This window comes from Crinia signifera, chromosome 1, assembly GCF_055691185.1.
Source record: "Crinia signifera chromosome 1, ASM5569118v1, whole genome shotgun sequence".
Lineage (NCBI taxonomy): Eukaryota > Metazoa > Chordata > Amphibia > Anura > Myobatrachidae > Crinia > Crinia signifera.
This window is the reverse complement of record NC_139217.1, coordinates 224,772,396-224,797,046: the sequence shown is the minus strand read 5'-3', so window position 1 is coordinate 224,797,046 and position 24,651 is coordinate 224,772,396. Positions and strand designations below refer to the sequence as shown.

The 24,651-nt window shown below is 43.1% G+C and overlaps 1 protein-coding gene across 2 annotated transcripts in view; it reads left to right on the top strand.

The window, feature by feature from the left end:
* TIMM44 (translocase of inner mitochondrial membrane 44) overlaps positions 1 to 24,651 on the top strand; it is a 198,485-nt gene that overhangs the window by 155,358 nt on the left and 18,476 nt on the right. The window contains exon 11 of one of the 2 annotated variants that reach the window (XM_083179338.1): positions 24,254 to 24,454. The exons of the other annotated variant lie outside the window; for it this stretch is intronic. Coding sequence (XP_083035464.1) covers positions 24,254 to 24,439 — 186 coding nt within the window. The 3' untranslated portion in view covers positions 24,440 to 24,454. Of the gene's footprint in view, positions 1 to 24,253; positions 24,455 to 24,651 lie in introns of those variants that run through there. 2 annotated transcript variants of the gene reach the window in all.

Below are 24,651 nucleotides of genomic sequence, written 5' to 3'. Positions count from 1 at the left end.
CGTTAGCTGTGTCACCGGACTGGACTCAGAGAAAGGGGTTTGAACAGTAAGTTCTTACAAAAATCCCCTTTTAATGTATAGCTGCTTTTTGCTAAGTTTCCTTTATTATGTACTGTCTTGTCTCCCTTTTACTTCGTGTTTTGCCCTTGAACTTAACCCTTGGTATGATAAGTTGTCTGAATATTATATATGTATTATGACATGTCTATAACTATAAGCTCTTTGAACGTCGGAGGCATACACACACCAGCAAAGCGCCGTAAATTGTTGACGTACCTTAGTAACAAAAAGTTGGTATAGCATGTGTCCAGGAGACACACCTTATGCCAGAGGTAGTCAGAAAACTACACATGTTAAATTGGGTAGTTCTGGGTTTAGCATCTCTTAATACGAAATCATGCGGAGTTGTTATCTTGGCGAGGAAAAATTTAATTATACAGATTGTGTCAGCATTGTCTGACCCAAAAGGCAGATCTATAATCCTGTGTATTAATATCAATGGTAAAGTATTTACTATGTGTAACTTATATGCCCCTACACCAGTGTTCCCTCTAAGGTGTGCGCACGTGCGCGTGCACACAACTCGATGAGCGTGCGCACAGACATTACAACAGAGCGCACAAAGCAGCAGTGGTCCCTTTTGCAGTTGTGTACTCAATTAATGTGTGTTCCACCCATTAACTACATTGTGTGCTGTGTTTTGAATGTTTAAATCTTCAATATCATTTTGAAGTAAAGTTAACACAAATGCTGAACGTCATTTTCCAGTTATATATAAGTGACGCACAAAAATTTACATTTCCTTCCAAAGTTGCACAGCCAAAATCTTTTGCCGCACACAGGCTTCGTGAAATTAGAGGGAACATTGCCCTACACCATAAGAAAGAAGAAAATAAATCAGTTTGCTAGGACGCACTCCTCATTCACATAGTCTTCAATGACTTAAAAACAAAGTTGTGTTGTACCTAGAGGTGTATACTTTATTTTATTATTACAAATAACTCTATAGCTAGCAGGCCATTATTTTTATTTTATTTTGTATTTCATAATTTTATTAATTATACATGACCTGGTAGTCTAATTCCCTGTAACAGGGATTGGTGTGGCGAAAATTGTTTAAAAAAAAAAAGAATGATAGATATAGAGAAAAAGAATTTGAAAGATTAAAATTAGTCTCTGTAATCCGTTTACAGTTATATTCAAAAAGGCTTTATTGATGCCTTATATAATTAGGTGTGCGAAATGTAGTTACTCTTATGTAGGCACTGTATTGCCTTACTCCAGTGGCGTAAGTTCGTTCCAGTTGCCCGGAGGCAAGATATATATTGGTGGCCCACACACACACACACATACGTACACACACAACCCTATATAACCTTATATAAAATATATATTTCTGTTCAGGTAGATAGATAGATAGAGCGATAGAGAACACATATATATTTCAGAACTCAGCCATATCGTTGGCTTTTAAATAACTAATTTAAACTTCCAGGGGAGGAGAGGTGCCCCCTTGGGAGCAGGAGCCCGGTGGCAGATGACTCCATTGCCTCCCAGAGTTCTGCCTCTGCCTTACTCAAAAACGAGTGCGTGTCAGTCTAATCCCAATTTTATAGTATCTCTGGGTCTCTCTATGACTAGTGTGTGCTATTCACAGTTGCAACATAGAAATTTCTGTGTTTATTTTTATATTCAAAAGAGATATTTTGCAACTGTTGCATAAAAGTGTCTACTTTGCACTTGTATCCTGTGATATATTATAGCCGATCTTACTGTCAGGTTGATATTTCCTATGACAGATTCACTCCTGCATCATGTTCTTGTGCTTTATAGTTCATATATTTAATAAACAGCAGCACTGCAATTAACTATTGATATTACCTCTTTTAATTTGTGTTAAATTGCCTTTAGGTCTGGCATGTATCAAGAGAATGCACACTATAAACATGCAGTTATATTGTCCCAGATTAATGCTTTGTTCGCATGCATTTCATCAGAGCTCAGATTGGAGTTGTGTCCGCCGCTGAGCCTGTCACCCCTCTCTCTGTGTCTGATGTGTCACCCTTGTATCCACACTGTGCAATCTGAAAGTTATATCACACCTATATGTGAGCACTGTGCAGGATTTAGGTCAGATAGTATCCACACTGGGTAATCTTGTGGCACAAGTATATTCAATGTCAGGGTATGGATTTTATATTACTTACATATACTGTCATATATGCTTATGCAGTAATAGGTAATGGTGTGCTGAATAATTAGTAAAGTAGTGCTTACAGATATATAGTTACTAAATCTGTGTTTGGATTTGTGCGGATATAAATTTGTTGTGCACACAGAGCAATTAGATCTTTGATGGTCAGATCACTAATTGTTCAATCACAGGTTTTCATTTACCCATTGAGCGATTTTTAGATCAGTCATTGTTGTTCATTTTTATACACACAGAGTGATTTGATCTTTAATAGTCAGATCACTATTTGTTCAATCAAAGATTTTTATTTTACACACTGAACGATTTTTAACAGATCAGTCATTGTTGTTCAATCACCGTCTATTGCACATGTGGTATTAATAGGCGTATTAATATACTAGCACATATACTGGATAGTATGTTTCAATAGTGGGGTATTATATCTTTGTCGGAGCATGCATATAATGCTACCTAACTTTTACTGACACGCTGCCTGCCGTTTGCTCTATTTAAGGCAGCGTGTGCTAAATCACCTATGGGTACATGCGAATGCACCTATTCAATATCTCTGGGCAGAGCATGTATTCCTCACATTGGCTACAATACAATACATTGGCTACATCAATTAACGGATTAACAGGAGAAATTTGCCGGTTTGCCTATTCACTGCCCAGAGATATTGAATAGGTGCAGTAGCATGTACCCATAGGTGGGAACTAAGAAAAGCGATTTAGCACACGCTGCCTTAAATAGAGCAAACGGGCAGCAGCGTGTCAGTAAAAGTCGGGTAGCGCTATATGCATGCTCCGACAAAGATAATCTCATAGAGAGACCCAGAGATACTATAAAATTGGTATTAGACTGACACGCACTCGTTTTTGAGTAAGGCAATACAGCGCCTACATAAGAGTAATTACTAGAGACAGGATTATATATATTTACATATGCATTTGCATATTTTGCCTAAAATCTATCGATGGTGCATATTTTAGGCCCTGTCCTCTTCCCACCCGCGAGTCACAGCAATGCTTTGCCCTGCTGCTGCTTGCCAGGTAGTGGTAGAGTGTGCAGGCTGGGGCAATATGTGCGCAGTGTGGGGAACCTTGGATGTATGCTATGGGCGGTATTCAATGAGCCTGATTCGCCATGTTTTTATGGCGAATTTGTGCTGTTTGGCGAATTTTTGACTAAAACGGTGAATCACCCTATTCAATGACCAGATGGCGAATACATTTGAAGGTTTTTTTCGCCATGATTCACCGAGTAGCAATCGCTATCTTTTTATGGTGAAGTGGAATGTGAACTTTTAAAATAAAGTGTTTTGTTTTTTACATTTGGTGTCAAAAAATCGGAATTTTATTCTGAGGAGGGGCATGCTATTTTTATTCATGTGCTGTAACCACATGAATATATATTTAATTTAAAAAAAATTATTATTATTATTATTTTTTTTTTACACTGACCAGCCAGCAGGGGGCGCCGGAGCCGAGCGGCTCATTAGATATTCATATATTCACTGCACCCGATCGTTACATATGCATGATCGGGTGTAGTGAATATACCCGGTCCCCTGCTGGCACCCCCGGGGGGCAGCCTGTGCTGCCTGGCACCCGGGGAGCCCACCTCCCCCCCACAAACGTTCTGGGGCAGGCAGGGAGACTTCCATCTCTCTGCCTGCCACCGTCCTCAGGCTCCCTGCGGCGTTCGCCGCAGGAGCTCATATTCGCCGGTCAGGGGCAGCGAGCCCCTGACTTGTTGAATGCCGGAGCTGGCGAGGCTCCGGAACGCGGCGACCCATGGCGATTGTGCAGCGAATCCTAAACAGGATTCGCTGCACCTCGCCGGTATTCACATTGAATACCGCCCTATGTCTGACACTGCTCTAGGCTTCCAATCCATGTTGATAAAAGTCAGTCAGGGCGGATGCCGTCATGAAGCTCATGAACCTTTGCCTGCCCCTGGCCTGGGACTTTACACCAAGAGACAGAGTTCTGCAGCAGAGGAGGAGGGCAGCAGGGTTGTGAAATCACATGGCGCAGAGAAAATGCTGTGTCACAGTGAGTATGCGGCGCAGGGAGGAAGCCTTCCACTGCGCCGCCCTCACACGTTATGCTGACATTTGATCCTGGAGATGAGGGTCCATGTAGTTGATGCAAGAAGAGCTTTGGACGCTGCAGTATGCTGTAGCAGCCAGCATCCTGACAGATGCTGTGGGCCTATTTTTTATGTTTATTTGCAACCACTTATATGCTGATTTTTAAATAAATAAGTAAAAAATTACTTTTTTTATTATTTAATGTAGCATATTTTAACACTTTTCATGCATATTTTAAGTATTTTTCATGCATATTTGCATGCATATTTCAAGCTTTTTTTGTTGCATATAATCCTGTCTCTAGTAATTACATTTGGTACACCTAATTATATAAGGCATCAATAAAGCCTTTTTGAATATAACTGTAAACTGATTACAGAGACTAATTTTAATCTTTCAAATTATTTTTCTCTATATCTATCATTCTTTTTTTTTAAACAATTTTCGCCACACCAATCCCTGTTACAGGAAATTAGACTACCAGGTCATGTATAATTAATAAAATTACGAAATACAAAATAAAATAAAAATAATGGCCTGCTAGCTATAGAGTTATTTGTAATAATAAAATAAAGTATACACCTCTAGGTACAACACAACTTTGTTTTTAAGTCATTGAATACTATGTGAATGAGGAGTGCGTCCTAGCAAACTGATTTCTTTTCTTCTTTCTTATTGTGTACTATATATTTAAATCAGTAGACAGCACCCTAAGCCAGTAGGGGAATATATATGTTAAAATTCCCTTCTGACTGATATTTTTGCCATTCACAACCAGCAAACCGTCATTAAAGGTATATGGTGCGGGTCCCCCGCCCCTTTTTTCTATGCCCCTACACCATATCACCATACCAATAATTTTTTGTGGACCTGCTCTCCAAACTGCATGTGTGTGATTTGTCCACATTGATTGTGGCGATTTTAATTTGGTGTCATCCTATCTGTTAGACAGATCTCCTATACCAGGGCTGGGCAACACCGGCCCTCCAGATGTTGATGAGCTACACATCCCAGCATGCCTTGCATCAGTTTCAGCATGGCCACATAGCAAAACTAATGCAAAGCATCCTGGGATGTGTAGTTCATTAACATCTGGAGGGCTGGTGTTGCCCAGCCCTGTCCTATACCAAAACACCTACCCTCACTTCCGAAGATAGGTGTTTTGTATATTACTCAGTCGCTGAATCTTGTTGACTCATGGCGGGCTTTAAACCAAACCGAAAAATATTTACGTGTACGTCTTTAACTCACACTACCTGGTCATTGACTATATCCTGTTAGCCGAACCCCTTTTTTCAAAACTTATCTCGGCACAGATATTTCCCCCTGTTCTTTCCGATCATGGCCTTATTTCTATGTCTTTGGATATAGAACATAAAGCCCCTAGTAAATCGCTATGGGGTGTTCCTTCTCATTTATCCCAATCTCAGGAGCTCAAAACTAAACTTTTTAATGTCTGGAATAATTATTGCACCGATACCAGTGCTGCTACAAGTTCTAACTCGGCCATATACTGGCAAGCAGCTAAGGCGGTGCTACGGGGCGAGCTGATCGCATATATGTCAAGTCTTAAAAAGCAGCAAAACTCATCTTATATAGACTTACAGTCAAAACTAATCTCTACTTTCCAATTATTTAAATCCGATCCATCACGATGAAATAAAGACCATTACCTTTTAGCTAAGCTGCATTTTTCATGAACATGTACAATTGCATGGGGATAACTATCTTTTTAATGTATACTCTAAATCCTACAAATTCAGAAATAAAGTTGTAAGCTTTTAACAAATTTACTGAGGGGACCGAGATCGTCTAATACTAGCCATCCGTTAAAGTGTGACTCAGACATTCAAATTTTGTCAGAAATGCAGAGTTTTTATGAAGAGCTATATACACCTCCGGGCTCACTCCCAAATAAATCAACGACCAATTCAACGCAGTCAAACCTTTCTACATCTCCCTATCCCCTTTTGTATTGGGACTCTTTAGACTTATCACAAATCCCGAGCCTAGTCATTTAAAAATTAAGGGAACCAATAGGGGTAGATGAAGTTGAATGGGCAATAGGTAAATAAAGGCCCCAGGCCCTGACGACTATTCAAATGAGTTTTACAAGATTATGGGCCAAAAAATTTACCAGTCTTTGACCGACTGTTTTAATTTTATAATAGAGTCTGGGAAAATGCCCAAACACTTCTCAGATGCTATTATACAGCTTCTCCCTAAGCCAGGTCGAGATCTTGGTTTACCAGCCTCATATCGCCAAATCTCTCTGCTTAATAGCGATTATAAAATCTTCACTAAAATATTGGCAGAGAGATTGAAACCAATATTGCCACTGATCATCCATAAAGATCAGACAGGCTTTGCTTCGGGACGCCATGCTGTGGTTAACGTTCGCCGGGTACTGGGGGCTGTGCAGCAGTCGGAGGCTTTCTCTGCATCCGATGGGGCGCCGAATATGGTGCTCGCATTGGATGCGGAGAAGGCCTTTGATTTGGTATTATGGCCTCACCTTTTTCGCACACTAGAGAAATTTGGCTTTCTCCCTTCCTTTATCAGAATAATTCATACCCTTTACTCCTCTCCCAAATCAATGGTAACATGTAATGGCTTATACTCCCCTCCCTTTCAGCTGGGTACGGGTACACGCCAAGGCTGTCCTCTATCCCCACTTCTGTTTGATATAGCTATAGTGCCTTTAGCGCTGGCAATTAGGTCTTCCACCCTCATTCAAGGGAAAAAATCGGTGAGGAGCACTTGAAAATACCTTGCTTTTTATTTCTAACTCCTCCTCTACTCTACCAGCTATTTTGAATCTCGTTAATTCGTTTGGGAGGATCTCTGGGTATAAAATAAACTTTTCAAAGTCTGAATTGCTACCGTTGGGATGATTTGAGTTGTCAATGTCTCAATGTCTTGAGTTTGTTAAATACCCGTTCACTCTTTCCTCTTCACTCTTAAAATACCTTGGTATTAAGATAACTGCTGATTTAAACCGATTGTATGACTTAAACTATTCCCATATCATTTCTGATATCTCGACAAAACTGGACTCTTGGAGTGAAATGCCACTATCACTTATAGGTAGATTAGCAGTCATACATTCAATAGTCTTCCCAAACCTTCTTTACTGCATGCAAATGTTCCTTTAGCTTTGAAAAGCGGAGTCTGCTTTCTCAAAATTTTTATGGCGCAATAAACAACCCTAGGATTGCTAAAATTAAGCTAAAGTCCCCCAAAACGGATGGAGGGTTAGGTTACCCTGATATTTCTGCCTATACTTCTGCGATATTCTTTAGATATGTTAGTGACTGGTTGCTGAATAAATCAATCAATAAATATACGGTACTTGTGTAGTTTCACGGTGCCACCGCGTGCACAGTCTGTTTGAAACTTGCCAGCTTGCCAGACTCTGTGTTTACTGTGCGCGTGCCGCTCTAGCTGTTCTCAGCGCAGCGCGTGCCTGCTTTACATATGTAATCTACGTTATCAGCATAGCGCTGGCAGCAGCAGCGCACGCTGCCTAGCGCTGAAAGGTCACTGTGGTACTTGTTGTTCCACAGTGAAATAGACAGTCCTACACACCGCTGACAACGGGGGCATGTAAACTGGACACCCCGGCACACCGCTAACGTACGGGGCTTCTAAACTAGACACCCCGGCACACGCTAAAACTCCACACCGACGTGGATAGTGGGGGTATGAAAAGGTCGGAGGACACGTACCGCCGCCCCTCGCGGGCTCGCTGCGCTCGCCACGCTTCAGGTTGGCGTTGATCGTGGGGTGGCGTTAACAATGGGGGGGGGGGGCATTTGACCCAACAGGGTTGGAAAACAATAAAAATTGGGGTCTGGGGGCCATTTAACATTGGGGCCAATGTAAAATTGGGTATCAGGGACCATTTTACATTGATTACAATGTAAAAATTGCGTGGATCGCGTCGATCGCATCGCATGCGATTTGGTTGCATGCGATGCGATCGACGTGATTTTTTAGGGTCCCGACGGATACCATTTTTATCCCTGGCTCCGTGCTAGGAAACAAGTACCAACAATAATAATAATAATATTTACAATCACAAACAGTGTATCCACCACTATAATAAGAACAGAATGTTATAATTTACAAACAGAACCATCGTGATCAACTCAAATTATGATTATTATCATGGTAACTAAATTAGAACTTTTTGGGGCATTGATACTTATTTACACCAAAATAGGATATCCCAACCCTTATCCAGCATTTAAATAATTTTAAGCCAAACAGTACGGAACGAGATCAATCGAAAGGATACATCAAAGAAGTCTACACAGATGTAACCCTCTTCGTCCTTGCCGGGTGCCCGCCAGATCCCCTTATCTAGGGGACGCGCGTGCCTCTCACTCTGGCGATGGCGGTGCATTGTGTTCCTGCCCATCTCCGCTTCAGGGAGACGGGCAGGGTTAGCGGGAGAGGCAGCAGGGAGCGTGATGAAGGATGAAGAGGGCTACATCTGTATGTCAAAGCATATGAGGTATAGAAAGCGCTCAACTGTTTATTAATGAATTGATACCCGAATGCTCATTGAGTCCCCCTGGAGTGACAGTACCCAACCTAATAATCCAGCGGGACTCACATTGTATTAATTTAGCACCATGGTTGCCACCACGCAAAGAAATGGGTACAGTATATGATCTATCATACGGTACTTCAGGGTAGAGACACCGTGACCAGCTACACAGAAATGTTGTGCCACGGGTTGTTCGCTCACAATTTTGTAATGCTAATTTGATGGCAGACCTGTGCGTGGCCATTCTCTTTTAATGTTCTCTCTGTTTTGCCTTTAGGCCATAGGGGAAAATAATCTGATAAACCCGTGAAATGAGTGTTACAAGTGAGAGTGTGTCTAATGGTTAAAATTTTTCCCGTATGAGGATGAGAAAACGGATTACCAGGGATCAGGTAGCGACAGGTCATGCACGTGCACCTGACACATCCCAATGGCCTGGTGGTTTTTAAAAAAGTGTCTAGGGAACAAATAGTTTTAACAAGAGAGTCGCAGAGATTGCGTCCCCTGTTATAACAATAACAAGGTGCATAGCCAAATCTTGCCTTCCAACAAAAGTAAAGCAGCTAGTTTGTGTAACAACTATGTTGTGTCCATCAGATAATTAGGATGGGCTCGTACAGTATATACGGTTAAATTGCACTGTCAATGAAAATGGAGGCCGGTTGTAAAAGTGACCCTCGGGCCGATATGGGCTGTCCAGGATGGTCCGCCATAGATTTATGGACCTTCGGGATGGTGTAAAACACCAGCACTAGGGGGAATGCTGGTAATAATGTGTTCATGATAGATTATTACCAGCATCCCCCTAGTCCCGGTGTTTTACACCATCCCGAAGGTCCATAAATCTATGGTGGAGCCTCCTGGACGGCCCATAAGATCGGCCCGAGGGTCACTATTACAACTGACTTAATACGTGTGTGTCCGCCGTCTCTCGGCTGCCTGGTGAACGGCAGTGGTGTGCGCCACCCTCGTTTGGGAATGGCGTGCAGATGGGAACAGGATGCCATTTGTTTCTCTATTTAAGATATGTGATGTATTGCATTTTTTTTATGCCTGATAACAATGCCGCATTGGCATTGAAACGTTGCAAACTGCTAAATTGAAAGTTACGTTTTATGCATAAATGGCGCTTGGAGTGCTGCACCCCTCTGCTTCTTGGTATTCCTCTATTGTGTGAGCACCCAGCATTTTTTATAATCTGTGGCTGTGCTGGATATCTCGTTTGTGATTTTATATATCATCTCGTTTGTGATTTTATATATCATGTCGTTTGTATTTATATACATATTATTTTATTCTTCGGGACACGTCAGGGGCCACTGGGCTAACGCTGGGTAGTGGAGTAGTGAGAGAGCATTCCAGCACCAAAACGGTTAAACTACTTGTTGCCTACAAGACAGCCAGGCTCCTCCCCTCCACTACACCGCCTCCAGGCCAGGAAGCACAGTTTATTTGGTTCTGGCAGGAGCCAACATACACATTAGAGAGGGGCTGCATTATGCAGCCTTCTTTTTAAATCTTTCTTTTTTCATTCTATTTTTAACACTGACTGTCAGTGACAGGGCAGCAGCACTGGGGGTCTTTTAGACACCCGCGCTGCTGCTTCATCACCTGTGCCCGGGAGCTGCACGCCACGCGGTCCCACAGCCACGACTGGGCATCTGGGACCGCTGATTCAGGTAACATGCTCCCCACTGGCGCATTTAGTGGCTGTAGCAGCCCGGCGTGGGGGACTGCTGGGCTGCACTAGCAAGCAGATGGCTGGTACACCACCCGCTCCTGCTGGACCACCAGGGATAAAGTGTGTAGGCAGCAGCGCCGATAAGTGAGGCTGCCTGGCGCACACCAGATCTCTGCCATTTTACCGGCACCGCATGAGGAAATACTTCAGATGTCTTCCAGGGTTAGCAGTCTTAGTGACACTGTGGACCCAGCATTGATGTCTTGTACATCCTGTAATGTGGGCCACTTGTCTATGTACAAGAGGGTTTTTTGCGCAAACTGTCACAATGCACAGGGGCAGCCCACAGCTACGGCCTCCTCATGAGCCTTCTTGGGCCAAGTCCTCATTCGGGTGATAAAGTCTCATCTGCAGCCTGTAGGGCCCTCCTCATCCCTAGCTCTAGTCAGGTGTGGGCCATCCCTTCCTACCCCTCCTCCATAAGGATACTGATTCGGAGGAGGGGCAACTGGTAGATGACAAGTATGATAACGACGACCCTTCCGGGGGGGTCGCCTCGTCACGCATTGATGTGGCGGTCTTGGCTACGGTGGTAAAAGGTCCTGAATTTACAGGACTTTACTGAACCGCCAAGGTCCTCCGGCCCTACTTTTAAACGTCCAATGTCCCAAGTCAAAGGACTTGAAAGATACGCTCTCGGAGGCCTGGGATATACCCAATAGGAAGTTTATGCTTCTTAGACGTTTTGCCTTCCTTTACCCCCTCCCTCAGGAGGACAGGGTCCACTGGGAAACAGCCTCCAGGGTGGACGCACATGTGATCCTCTACTCTCCCCATTCCAAGGACTTAAGGACTCAGCGGATCGGAAGTTTGAGAACTTCCTAAAGCTCATTTATAACACTTCTGGGGTAGGGGCTAGGCCTGCCCTGGCTTTGACTTGTGTAGCTAAGGCCATGGTGGAATAGACAACCACCCTCGCGGCTACTGCTGCAGAGGGGAGAGTGCAGATGACCTGTTGCATACTATTGACATCATGCATCAGGCTGCACTTGATGCAGCTACCCAAACCTCCCTTGTGTCTGCTTCGACTGTGGCAGCACATCGGTCTCAGTGTCTACGCTCCTGGAAGGCAGACTCTGACTCTAATAAAACCCTACAAGCGACTTCCACTTCTAGCATTCTGGAGTGAGCAGCCTCTCCACGGGGCTCCATTACACACCGCGATCCCCAAAACCTGCACACTGTTGGCGATGCGCAACCACCGCTCCAGATCCCCTCGGCAGCACTTAGACCACATGGACAAGTTCATAGGTCCCCCCGTTCACAGCAAAAATTTGATTCGAGTGTGCAACGGAAAGTTGCACACTAGAATCGCATGATATATTAGATGTAACACATGGCTGACTAATTTTACTCGGGAATACCTCAATATGTTTCATTGTGGTTATGTTTAACACTCACTCCCTCATGCTCCTTTTCCACTGTGGAGCTGGATTTCAAACAAACTTACATTGATACTGTAAGGATAATGTCTCTGAACCACCTCGATGTGATGACCTCTTAGGTACCCGTGAGAGCAAAACTTAACACCATACAGAAAATACACAGTTGATGGTTAAGAATCACTCTGGTTTATTAGGGGGGCAACAGCTCGTTAAAAAGACAGGATACATGGGTGTAAGCAGTATGTGTTACATTGTCATTGGCTTGTTAACAGTTACTAGGCGTTTCAGCCAAAAGCATACAGGATCTCATGTACAGGAAGGACACATAGCACGAGACAACCACGAGGGGAATCTCCATATAAGGGCGTCCGTGCATGTGTAGGCTGCATGAAACTAGAGCATTAGCAGATACACAGTATCAATGTATAGCAAGCATACAGTGCTTGACCATACTTGGTAATACAAATAAAGTCAGCCTACGTGGCACTTACTTGTATGCTTTACGAATTCCTCATTTAACCCTTCAATCCCCTCTTAGAATCATACATTTAAATGATATGATTCTTCCTACTAAACTCCTTATTCCTGTATTTGGCAAGGTACTGCTTGTAGCCTTCAGGGGAATTTACGTGTGCAGGGGCAATGGATTCATACATAAGGGTATTCTCAATACCTTTGGTAGCAAGCTTTCTGCAACATGGTATGATGCAAAAAACAACAACACAAATAATAGCAAGAATAATCAATATATAGATTCCTAACTGAACAAGGGCCTGCTTCCAATTTTCAAACCATCCAAACCATTGGCTCCATGGGTTATCAATACCTGAATTCCTCTTCAGCTCAATGGATAAATCCTCTAAATAGCTAAGGTGACCTTACCATTGGGACCTGTGTTATCTGGTATGTAGGTACAACATCCTTCTACCCTTTTTATATACACGCATGTTCCACCCTTTTCTGCTAATATCATATCTAGGGCCATACGGTTTTGGAATGTCATCTGGGTAGTGGATTCCAACTGTTCAGCTATTCCTCCCAAGGCGTCTTTGGTGTCGTTAATGAATCTCTGCTGATTATAATATATATAGTTAATCCAAGCAACATTCTTATTAACAGTTATTATAGGGATTAAAGATTCAAAACCTGCAGCAACCTCATCTCTAGCTTTAAATTCATCAGGAACTCCTCTAGGGATTCCTATAGCATCAATATATACATGGGGGTCAAAGCTACCTTCTGGGCTCTCTCTTTTCCTTCTCTTGGAGGCTACAGTAGGAGAAGGTGGTTGCTCATCTTCTGAGAGAATATGGAGGGGCATGATTACTTTAGCCAATGCACACTCTCCTTTCCATGGGATGTCTAATTTTGTTCTTAGCCTCATGTCCCCACAGATATAATAGATATCTCCTAGGGATTTAGTCTGGTTAACTAGGACAGTAGTCCTTCTCTCTGTACAATATCCTGGGGGGAAAGTTTTCAAATTTCTACCCGAGGTGTCATTGGATACATAACAAGTGTAATTACCAGGGTATATAGTTATGGTGTTACCTGGGTTGGGATTCTTAGACAGTATGGGGTATTCCTTTTTCCACATCTCACACTCACTACTGTTGGTTTCTGTGCCATTGTAAAGGCTGAAGAAACAACCTTCTTGTGATACTGGGATATTTAAAGGCACAGTACCTAAATGGGGTCTAGATTTGCCACAAACATAACAGTTACTTTTATTATGCTTGATAGCATTATATTTCATCCATTCTAACCAGAAGTTGATATCTGAAAAACCTGTTTCTATAGCTAGAGTGTCCTCAAATGAGGTATTATCAATGGCTATTATTTCGTTAAAGGTGGTTATATGGGGTTTGAGGGGCTTCTCCTGTCTGGATGTGGCTGTGGATGTTGAAGAATACTCACTATTATTGTACATATCTTTTAAATGGAACACTTCCCTATCACTGTAGTATCCTGTTTCATACCAGAGCCCAAATACATAAGTGCCACAGTCAGTGGGGCTAGGGTTTTCTATGTTTAGTCTGAATTTGTGTGAACCAGTATCCATCTTAAAGACAGACATTCTAGAAATTAGGGATTTATTATTTTTGTCTTTCTTTGCCAAGGCCTCCGTTGGCTTGTAACCCCAGTCAGTCCCAGTATTCCACCCTATCGCTCCCCAATAATCACAGTTGTTTCCCCTGTGTGTACTGGTAACACAAATATAAACGGTTTCAGGGCCTCTTCAGTGTCTAATCTTTTGATCTATGGAACGTCTTGCTTCAGCGAGTTTAGTAAATTTGAAATAGTCTACAATATAAGTGGCGACATGTGTGCTGGAGGAGTTGTACCATAGGGTAATTACTCCATGGGTTTGTGTTATGTCTACTTCAGTCCTGTGCAGGGGTATCTGGTAAGCAAGGGTCAACAGGATGATGTAAGTCCACCATTGACCAGAATTCCGAGATCGCTCCATCTGCTGGGGAGTCCTCTGTTCCCTCATGGTGGAGGTCAGGGCTGTCTGCCCCCGTTAGTACCTCTTCTCCTAGTTGGGGGTCAGAGTTGTCTACTCCCGTTAGTACCCCTTCCTGAGTCTCTTCTCTATCAGGGATGGCACTTGGGACTTTCTTCACTCGGGATGCATGTATCCACGTGGGCCCCTCTTCGGTAAGGACAGCCGTCCTGGTCACTGCCACGACTTCCGTCTCTGGACCATAGGTGAAATCTCCTGGGCCTTTATTCCTGGGGAGCACCTTCACAACGACTTTGTCTCCGACCTGGAAAGGATGTGTCGGTTCCTGTGGATTAAAAGGATTTTTACGTACAACATCGTTTTCAATTTCACTCAGTCTGGTCATAAGGGATCTGACATATTCTTCCTTAATCTGTTCTAGGTCCCCTTCCTGTACTACTAGTGGTTTCTTAGCCCAGGGTGTGGGAAAGGGTCTTCCCATAAGTATTTCAAAGGGTGAATAACCCAGAGTCTTTTGGAGGGTCATCCTAATCTCTGCTAGGACAATGGGGAGGACCTGTTTCCATTTATTGAACGTCCCTCCTGTTGCTTTCCTGAGTCTGTCCTTTAAAGTTCTGTTCATTCTCTCCACTATCCCTGAGCTTTGAGGATGATAGGGAATGTGGAATTTCCACTCTATTTGGAGTGCTTTTACTAAGGCTTGTGTGATTTTTGCTGTAAAGGCAGCGCCTTTATCACTATTGATCTGTAACGGGCATCCCCATCTAGGGATAACTTCTTGGGTTAGAATTCTTGCTACAGTTTTGGCATCTTCTGCTTTTGTTGGGAATGCCTCTGGCCATCGTGAGAACATATCCACTATAACCAAGGCGTATTCCTGTTTTGTTCCTTTGCTAGGTATGTGCGTAAAATCAATTTGAAAGTGTGTAAAAGGCGTGGTGGGGTACTCAAGATGCTGATGTTTTGCTTTCATAGGATTGTTAGGGTTATTGCGTAGACAGGTAATACATCTGCTGACATACTGATCTACCAATGTTTTAACATCTGTGATATAAAAGTCTTTGCTCAAGAGTATAGCTGTGGTGCTTTTGCTATGGTGTCCTACCCCGTGGTAGTGAGCAATGAACAAAGGGGCACTTGATTGTGGTATGCATGGTCTCCCCTCTTTGCAGATCAATCCTGTTTTAGGATTTTTCTGCAATATAGGGAATACCCAGTCCTCTAAATCTTTTGGGGATGCTGAGGCCTGTAATTCAGTTATCAGATATTGATCGTCAATCACAGGAGGTGTCATGATGGTCATATGTGACTGGTTAATGGCTTGCAGTGCTGCTTCTTTGGCAGCTTTGTCAGCAAGAGCGTTACCTTTAGATATGTCATCCTTGCCACCCGTGTGAGCTCTGCAATGCAATATTGCAACATCGGAGGGCAGTGTGATGGCATGGAGTAAATCTGTGATGAGTTGTGCGTTAGAAATACCTTTCCCGTCGGCTCCCACAAACCCTCGGCGGGCCCATATCATACCATGATCATGCACCACGCCATGGGCGTATTTGGAATCTGTGTAAATTGTAACAGGTTTGTCTTGGTACATTTGGCAAGCTCTTGTAAGGGCTATGAGCTCTGCTGCTTGTGCTGACTGGTATGGGATAGTTTTGGCTTCTAGGATGTCATTTGGGGGGCGTACAACAGCGTAGCCCGCCTGGTATGTAGAGTCATTGGGTCTGCTACATGAGCCATCCACAAAAACATGGTCAGAACCTGGTATTGGTACAGGGGACATATCCAGTCTTGGGGAGGTCTCTGACTCTATTGATGTAGAACAGTCATGGTCGTCAGGTATGTCATCTTGGGGACCCTTTAGTCCTAGAAGTGCATTAAGAATGGGTGCGGGGCCTGAGGATGCGTTTGCATACTTAATGGTGAGTGAGGGGCTTCCTAGTAGCAGGACCTCATATCCACTAAGACGCTGGGCTGACATGTGCTGTGTATGTAACCCTTTAAGTATGGCCATCACATCATGGGTTGTGTGAAGGACAGTGGGGTGTCCCAGGGTGAGTGTAGTTGCCATCTCAGCCACCATTGCACAGGCCGCCAGTGCCCGAAGACAGGCAGGCATACCTTGGACCGATACAGGCATTACTTTAGAAAAGAATGCCACGGGGCGCAGTTTACCTCCATGTTCTTGGGTTAGTACCCCCGCCATGTCCCTTGCATATAAATGAAATGGTTGTACATAGTTTGGGAGGCCCAATGCCGGACTTTTCATCAACATACATTTTAAGCTTTCATATGCATTTAACATTTCTTGTGACCATTGTATCTGTTTAGGTTTGTCATTAAGTGTGGCTTGTCTCAAAATGTTATCATAGTAGGAACAGTCAGATATCCACTGTCTGCAATAGTTTATCATTCCCAGAAAAGATAGCATTTCTTTCTGAGTGGTTGGGCGGACCAGACCCAATACAGACTGAATTCGCTGTGGACTGACTTTCCTTTCCCCCTTTGTGAGGACAAAACCTAGGTAATCAACATGCTTTTTACACCATTGCATTTTTGTCTTTGACACTTTGTGTCCACATTTACAGAGCCAGTTTAACAGTGATAAACCATCATCTCGGCATGCCTCCTCTGTTGAACTACAGATAAGCAGATCATCTGCATACTGTAGCAGGACGGAACCATAGAGGGGGGTGCCAGGGTGTTAAAGTGGCTTGGAGCACGATGCTGTACACGACAGGGGAATCAATATAACCCTGCGGCAATCGACACCATGTTAGCTGCTGGCCCTCAAAAGAAAATGCAAATAACAGTTGTGTCTGAGGGTCCACTGGTATGCTGAAAAATGCATTTTTCAAGTCAATTACTGAGACGTAAGCAGCATCTACAGGGATGGCTGGGATGAGTGAGTTCACATCGGGTGCAATGGGGACAATCAGTTGGTTTATTGCCCTGAGGTCCTGTACAAATCTAACAGTACCATCTGCCTTGGGTACTGGATTAACTGATGTGCAGTATGGGGACACAACAGGTTTGAGGATGCCTTGTCCTAAAAATCGCTGCACCATAGGTCTAAGACCCTCTATTTTCTCTCTGGTCAAAGGGTATTGTTTGTGATAGATTGGCTGTGCATCAGGCTTAAGTGTGGCTTTGTACGGTGTGCAGGATATTAAGCCTGTGTCATAGGGCCCGTCTGACCATATCTGCGGGTCCACAGTGTCTAACTCAGGGTACAGGTTAGAGGTTTCCCACATGGGTAAGTGTGGCGATGCGATGTCTATGCCGCTACCTGATTCAGATTGGCTGATTGTGATTTCTAATGCATTGAGAAGGTCCCTTCCCAATAGGTTGATTGGACAGTCAGGTATTACAGTGAATATGTGTCTCCCCATGTAGTGGCCTTTTGGGGTCTCTATGGGGAGGGCAATCGTGATGTAAGCTCTTGTGGGTATCCCATTGATTCCCATAGAAGGAGCAGTCCTTTCCAGGGGACCATTGTAGAGGTCCCTACACAGAACGCTGGTAGTAGCGCCGCTGTCCACCAGGAACGGGATGGGTCTTCCATCCACAATCAAGGTGACAAGCGGCGGCTGTTTCCAGTGCTCCGTGACCTGGGTAAAGGCTGGGATACCCTCCTCCGGGCCCCGTCAACGGGTTTGTCCCTTCCAGTCAATCTGGAATCGGGAAGCGTCTCTGGGCTGGTTGGTCTGCATGGGGGCCGGGGTCTGTCGGGGCTTGCTTGAGGGATATGGACAATCTCTAGCCCAGTGATTATCCCTTCCACAATTATAACAGCATGTTTGTCTTCTGACTGGGTGTCCCATCCTTTGAGGTAGATTTTCCCGTGGAGGACTGAAAAGATAGATTTTCCCGTGGAGGACTGTCTCCTAGGAGGGTTCTGAAAGTTGTGTGAGGGTGTGGTGACAGTATTTTTTCTCATTTCAAAACAGCCCGCTGCCTCTTTTTCATATAGATGTTTTTCAAAATCTTTAAGATTATCAGAGGTCCAACTGGAAACATTCTGTTTCACTGTGAGGCCAATTGAGGGCAGCAGATTGTTAACAAATGTGGATATGAGAAGGTTGTCACTACCTACTAGACTAAGTCCTGCCTCTTCAGACCAGCATTTCTTAAATCTTTTCCAAAACTCTGTCACTCCTTCACTATTTTTCTGCTTACAGGCTACAGCTATGGGGAGAGATGAACGGGTTTTGAATACCTCCCCCATATGTGTTGCGAGTTCTGTCCACATACCGTCAATGCCATTCTGGGTATTAAGTGGGTAACCGGTTGCGGTCTGGTTGGCTGCCACAGTACTGATCGAGGGGACTTTTGCCCAGTCCCAACCATTATAGTGGTCTATGACACCATCAATAATAAGTCTCATGTCTTCCTGTGTGAAACTACGTCCCTTACAAGCCTTTTTTAAGTATGTGATACATCCTAAGGGGGTGACCATTGGCTTAGGGCAATTTTTAATTATCCTGTCGAGGTCCTCTACTTCTATAGGTTTCTTTAGGAGTTGGTCACCGACCGTCATAAACGGCAGATGGTCAATGGCGGCATTGGGATTACTAGTGTCTAAGTCATCGGAGGTCGAGTCGGAGAAATGTGCTCCGCCCCGTGTATGATGGGGACTAGTAACATTGAGGTCTACGATAGTTGACTCGGGCGACCTTCTGGTGGGAGCGGGTCTAGGTGGTGGGTCATTTACAGGGGGTGGCATTATGGGAACGTTGTCTTGAGGGGGAAGATCGGGGTTGAGAGGTGGCGGTCGATGTAGAGAGACCGCCGCTAGGATCTCCTCATCAGTTAAAGATGGGTAAAGTGGGGTATAAGGAGGTGGGCAGGTGGCCTCTTTTAACTTATTTAATCTTTCCTGTTCTCCTTTGTGTAATTTATTACAGTCTATGGATGTCTTTTGTTTCTTAATGGCGGACCTGTCGCGCCAGTAGGGTGCTATGGTAAGCCATTGTTCCCCTCCTGTCCTCATATATGTCATATTCCACTGGGGGTCGTGATCATACCACGGCCAGGCTGCCTTATCTCCTAAACATAGTCCCTTAACCATATCCATATCGAATGGATAATTTGATCCATTTCGAGGGAAAGGACTGGGAATTTTTACGGCTTCTGTCCAGCCTGCCAAATTATCTACCCAGGGATTGACAAGATAATAGTTTGTGGGAGCCACACGGGCAACGTATTCCTTGCATGTCTCCCCTGGTAAGGGCGGGGGATATTCAGTCTCCTTACTCTGGTTTGATCCCATAATATGTCAGTGTTTTAGTTAATACAGTCACAATAATATTTGTCACAAATCAACTTCTAAATGTACTCAAAATCACTGTAAACAACAATGTCCTCTGACACTCAGCGTCCGTGCACTTACCACCCGTTCACTGAGTATCCTTAATAGAAAAATTACAGTATGAGTACTTATAAGACAGACATACAAATATTTAGGTGATCAAATCGAGGAGGCGTTGTTACGTGGACCCCTGGTCCTTCTATGGTATCCCTGATACCTGTTTATGGCGCCTTAAAAAAATCCTTTACATAAAACTACGTAACATTAAGTCCCGGACTTAAATATTACCTTGTCACGTGTTCATGGAACACGGAGTGAGTTCAGATCCAGTAGATGGTCGCAATCCCTTAGCGGACAAGACAGACAACAGAATTCTCTATCTTACCGATCAGGGGACGATCGGCTGGATCCCGGGCGAATCCCCCAAATTGTAAGGATAATGTCTCTGAACCACCTCGATGTGATGACCTCTTAGGTACCCGTGAGAGCAAAACTTAACACCATACAGAAAACACACAGTTGATGGTTAAGAATCATATGTATAGAAAGGAAGGTGGTCACAACTGTGACCTTAGAGTGCGCCTTGTTTGTATTTAAGAAAAATAAATCCATTAAAAGCTCCCTGGCCCCCAGTTTCCTTAAACCCATCATATTAACACAAGACACAGAGGGTCCCACGACCTGGCTTGGAAATCAACCTAAAGGTTTCTTTAAGTGTGGTATTTCAAGGTGCACCACCTGTGAATACATTGCACATAGGAATTGCCATGATGTAAAAGATAGAGAGGGCAACAATGTCAAAATCAACAGCTTCATAAATTGTAACACCAGCTATACCATCTATATGTTGAGCTGTGAATGCAAACTCCTCTATGTAGGACGAACTACAAGGAAGATCAAGGTTCGGTTCCTAGAACATAGGCGAAATATTATGAAACACGTATTAACACATAGTGTATCCCGACACTTTCATGAACACCATGCAGGGGACCCAAAAAGCCTAAGATTAGTGGGCCTAGAACATATTAAGAGGACCCTGAGAGGGGGAGACCGTTACAGGACATTATGCAGGCAAGAGGTATATTGGATGTACAGGATGGACTCTATATATCCAGGGGGACTGAATGAGGCCGTAGAGCTGAACACAGTAATTTAGACATCCTGCACAGGCAATATGCCCGGGCTGATGGATGTAGATGTAGACTCCATCAGAAGCCTGTATGTGTGTTATCCATGTGGATCTCCCCCCTTTCCCTTCTACTCATCTAATAACTTATGTTTAGAAAACTCTATCCACCCACCATGCGGTCCCCTCCGCCAACCCCTTCCTCTTCCTCCTTGTGCTGGTATCTTTTCTGGATCCTTTTTGTGTCTTTCTTGGTGCCTAAGGCGTTTTTCTAGTTGCATAGCAACCTCCCAGAATCCTTTAATATGCTTCTCTATAAAGTCCTTGCCCTTATTATTCTAAAACATCACCCCATCAAAAGAAATGTCTCTTTTATCTGATGATATAGTTATAATTTTGATCATCTAAAATCATAGCATGTTTAAAATATATTCTAATGGTAATGTGTTATACAGGTCGGAAATATGTGCCATTATACTATATATGTCCATACATATAGTATTAATCAAAATATCATCCCAGTATGGACACATTCAATTTATCTTCTAATTACTCATTTTTGAGTATATATAAATATAAAATTTTGGTATTTAATTTGTTTTTTGTTTTTGATTTTTGATTGTAATATCATACATGCGCTTGATTATCATCTTGAATATATTAGTAATATGCAGAGAGCCAATATAACGAATAACTATTTCTAACATCTAACATAAATTGAATATCCTCTACAACTGTTAAGCCTAATAATATGTTATATATGCATGTTATACTGAGTGGATCTAGGTATTATTAATCCACAAATATCCCGAACATAATTATGTAAAACTGCACATGCGCTCCCCGAGTAAAGAGATACTGTAGACAGGAACATTAAGTTGCCTTCATCCGTTCTCCACAAAAGGAGAACAATATACTGGGTAACACACAGTATAAGCTTAAAAAATCGGGGAAGCAGCATATCGCGCTGTACAGGACCCGGTAGTGCGCTCCGCGCCATTTTTACTAAGGGCACAATAAGCTGCAATAGCAGCTAGAACGCTCAAGACTGGTGGAACGCATGTGCGGTTCACCTGACCCGGAAATGACGTTTCCGGATATCCGGAAACGGGTCTGACTTATAGAAATAAATAAACTTCATTTTTATGTACTTTGTAATGCTCGTTTTTACACAAAAAGGTTACCAATGGTTATAGTTTTGTCTCCTATTCTCTATGACAACCTTAGATGTGTAAAATGTTTATGAGATTAGCTCCCAGTAATTCATATGCAACAGGTGTTAATTATTGTCTCTAATGAGAGAGGGTATATAAACACTACCTCATGATACCAGAAGCATCACCTTGATAAAGCTCATACAGCGAAACGCGTCGGTGAATGAGACCTTAGGACACCCACAGCCTATCTGCAGTCATCACTTCCATCCTGTGACCGAACCAGCCTCGGAATTCCATCCCACCAGTTCACAATTGGGGCCACTACAGCTTTAACCAGGTAGAGCACCTAACAACAACATCTGGCGCTCCCTGGTCCCCACCACCATCCATCTAATATTTGGGGCGACAATATCTACAACCGGGTAGAGCACCTAAATGACATCTAGTGCTCCCTGACCCCCTCCATCCAATCCCAGGTAGAGCACCTACCAAACATCAAGGAGCTCCCTGGCGTGGAAATCATCATTCTTCCAACTGAATCGGGACAGTACTATAGAGGCAATCTAGGAACGGACTCAGGACTGTGCAGCACATAGTGGGTGACTATAACCTCACACAACGCATATGGTATTCATGTTTTTATGGGATATGTAATCCCGCCTTATATATATGTTTTATAATTAATATTTTATATTAATAAATATTTGTATTTTTTACCTACACCTGTTGCATATTTCAGTTTAAGCGCAGTTTCACCCCACCTTTTCTTTACCACGATGGTTAAGAATCACTCTGGTTTATTAGTGGGGCAACAGCTCGTTAAAAAGACAGGATACATGGGTGTAAGCAGTATGTGTTACATTGTCATTGGCTTGTTAACAGTTACTAGGCGTTTCAGCCAAAAGCATACAGGATCTCATGTACAGGAAGGACACATAGCACGAGACAACCACGAGGGGAATCTCCATATAAGGGCGTCCGTGCATGTGTAGGCTGCATGAAACTAGAGCATTAGCAGATACACAGTATCAATGTATAGCAAGCATACAGTGCTTGACCATACTTGGTAATACAAATAAAGTCAGCCTACGTGGCACTTACTTGTATGCTTTACGAATTCCTCATTTAACCCTTCAGATACTATGCTGCAAAATGCAGTGGTGCTTTAAAGAGGGAAACAAGGTTGATACTTAAAATAAGTAAAGTAAGTCGGCATTAACATTTCAAGTTGTTTATTAGCGGGAACACGTGTTTAATAGGAGCCTATCCGTTACCTGAAGTTACTTTTTTTGATAATCCTGATGAGTAGCGTACAGGAGACGCACACATCAGAAAGTTATTGGAAGTCCAATTTTGATGTATATTTAGCTGCTTTGATTAAGGTCATGTTTTATATTCTCTTATTTTACTCCTTTTTGATAAGTTTTCTTTATTCCTGTTATATGTTTTGTCATTGTGTTATATGTATTCCTCATGTTCTCTCCTTCCCACCCCTCCTTCCCTTTGAGATATACCAGGTAATAAGATATGCTATGCTCATCTTGAAATGTCAATTACTGTAGGCTCTTTAAATTTTAGGGGTATTCATACACCAGCCAAGAGGCGGAAACTCCTAACTTATTTAAACAAGCAGAATGTGGAATGTGCACAAAACACATCTCTTGCCGACCAAGGTTAAGAAACTTAACTTGATTGCATCCCACACCTCCAAATTTTGTGGAGTTGCAATATTAGCAAAGACACTCCTAGACATACAGGTCTCTTCAGTGTTTGTGGATCCCGCAGGCAGATACGTTATAGTATGTTGTACAGTAAGAGGTAAATATGTGACAGTTTGTAATGTGTACGCTCCCACCCAATATAAGAAATCCTTTTTTACTCAATTACTGGTGAAATGATATACATATGACCCGGCCTCGCTGATCCTTTGTGGGGATCTAAATTTTCTTTCCTCTCCATTTATGGACCGCTCTCCAACCCCAAATGGCCTAACCCATGCCCAAAAATAGGAGTATCCTATTTAGCAAAAACCCTTAACATGATAGATTCTTGGAGATCCCTAAATCCAAAAGAAAGGGAATGTACTTGCCTTTCCCTAACCCATAATACATTGTCTAGAATAGATGCTATACTAGTCACAGAACCATTATTTCCAAAACTTACTTCAGCAACTATTGCACCTCCATTATTGTCCGATCATGGGCTAATAACTATATCCATAGTCTTACAGGACAAAGAAAATGTTCAACCTATGTGGAGATTCCCCTCACATTTGTCCCAGTCTCGAGGCATGCGAGACTTCATACAGCAACAATGGAACTTTTACTGCTCCGAAAACGAGATGTACCAACGTAAAAATTAAATCATTTTTTGGCAAGCAGCCAAGGCTCTCCTACGCAGAGAGGTGATCGCATATGTCTCGAGACTCCGGAGAAATCAGACGGGTAAATATTAAGAATTACAGTTTGCTTTAATTGAATCCTTTCAAATATTTAAACTTAATCCAACGGCTACGAATAAATTGCTATATCAGTCAGCCCAATTGCAATATAATGGTATAATGAATACCTACAACTTCAGGGAGATAGATACATGTTTAATGTGAACTCTAAGTTCTACA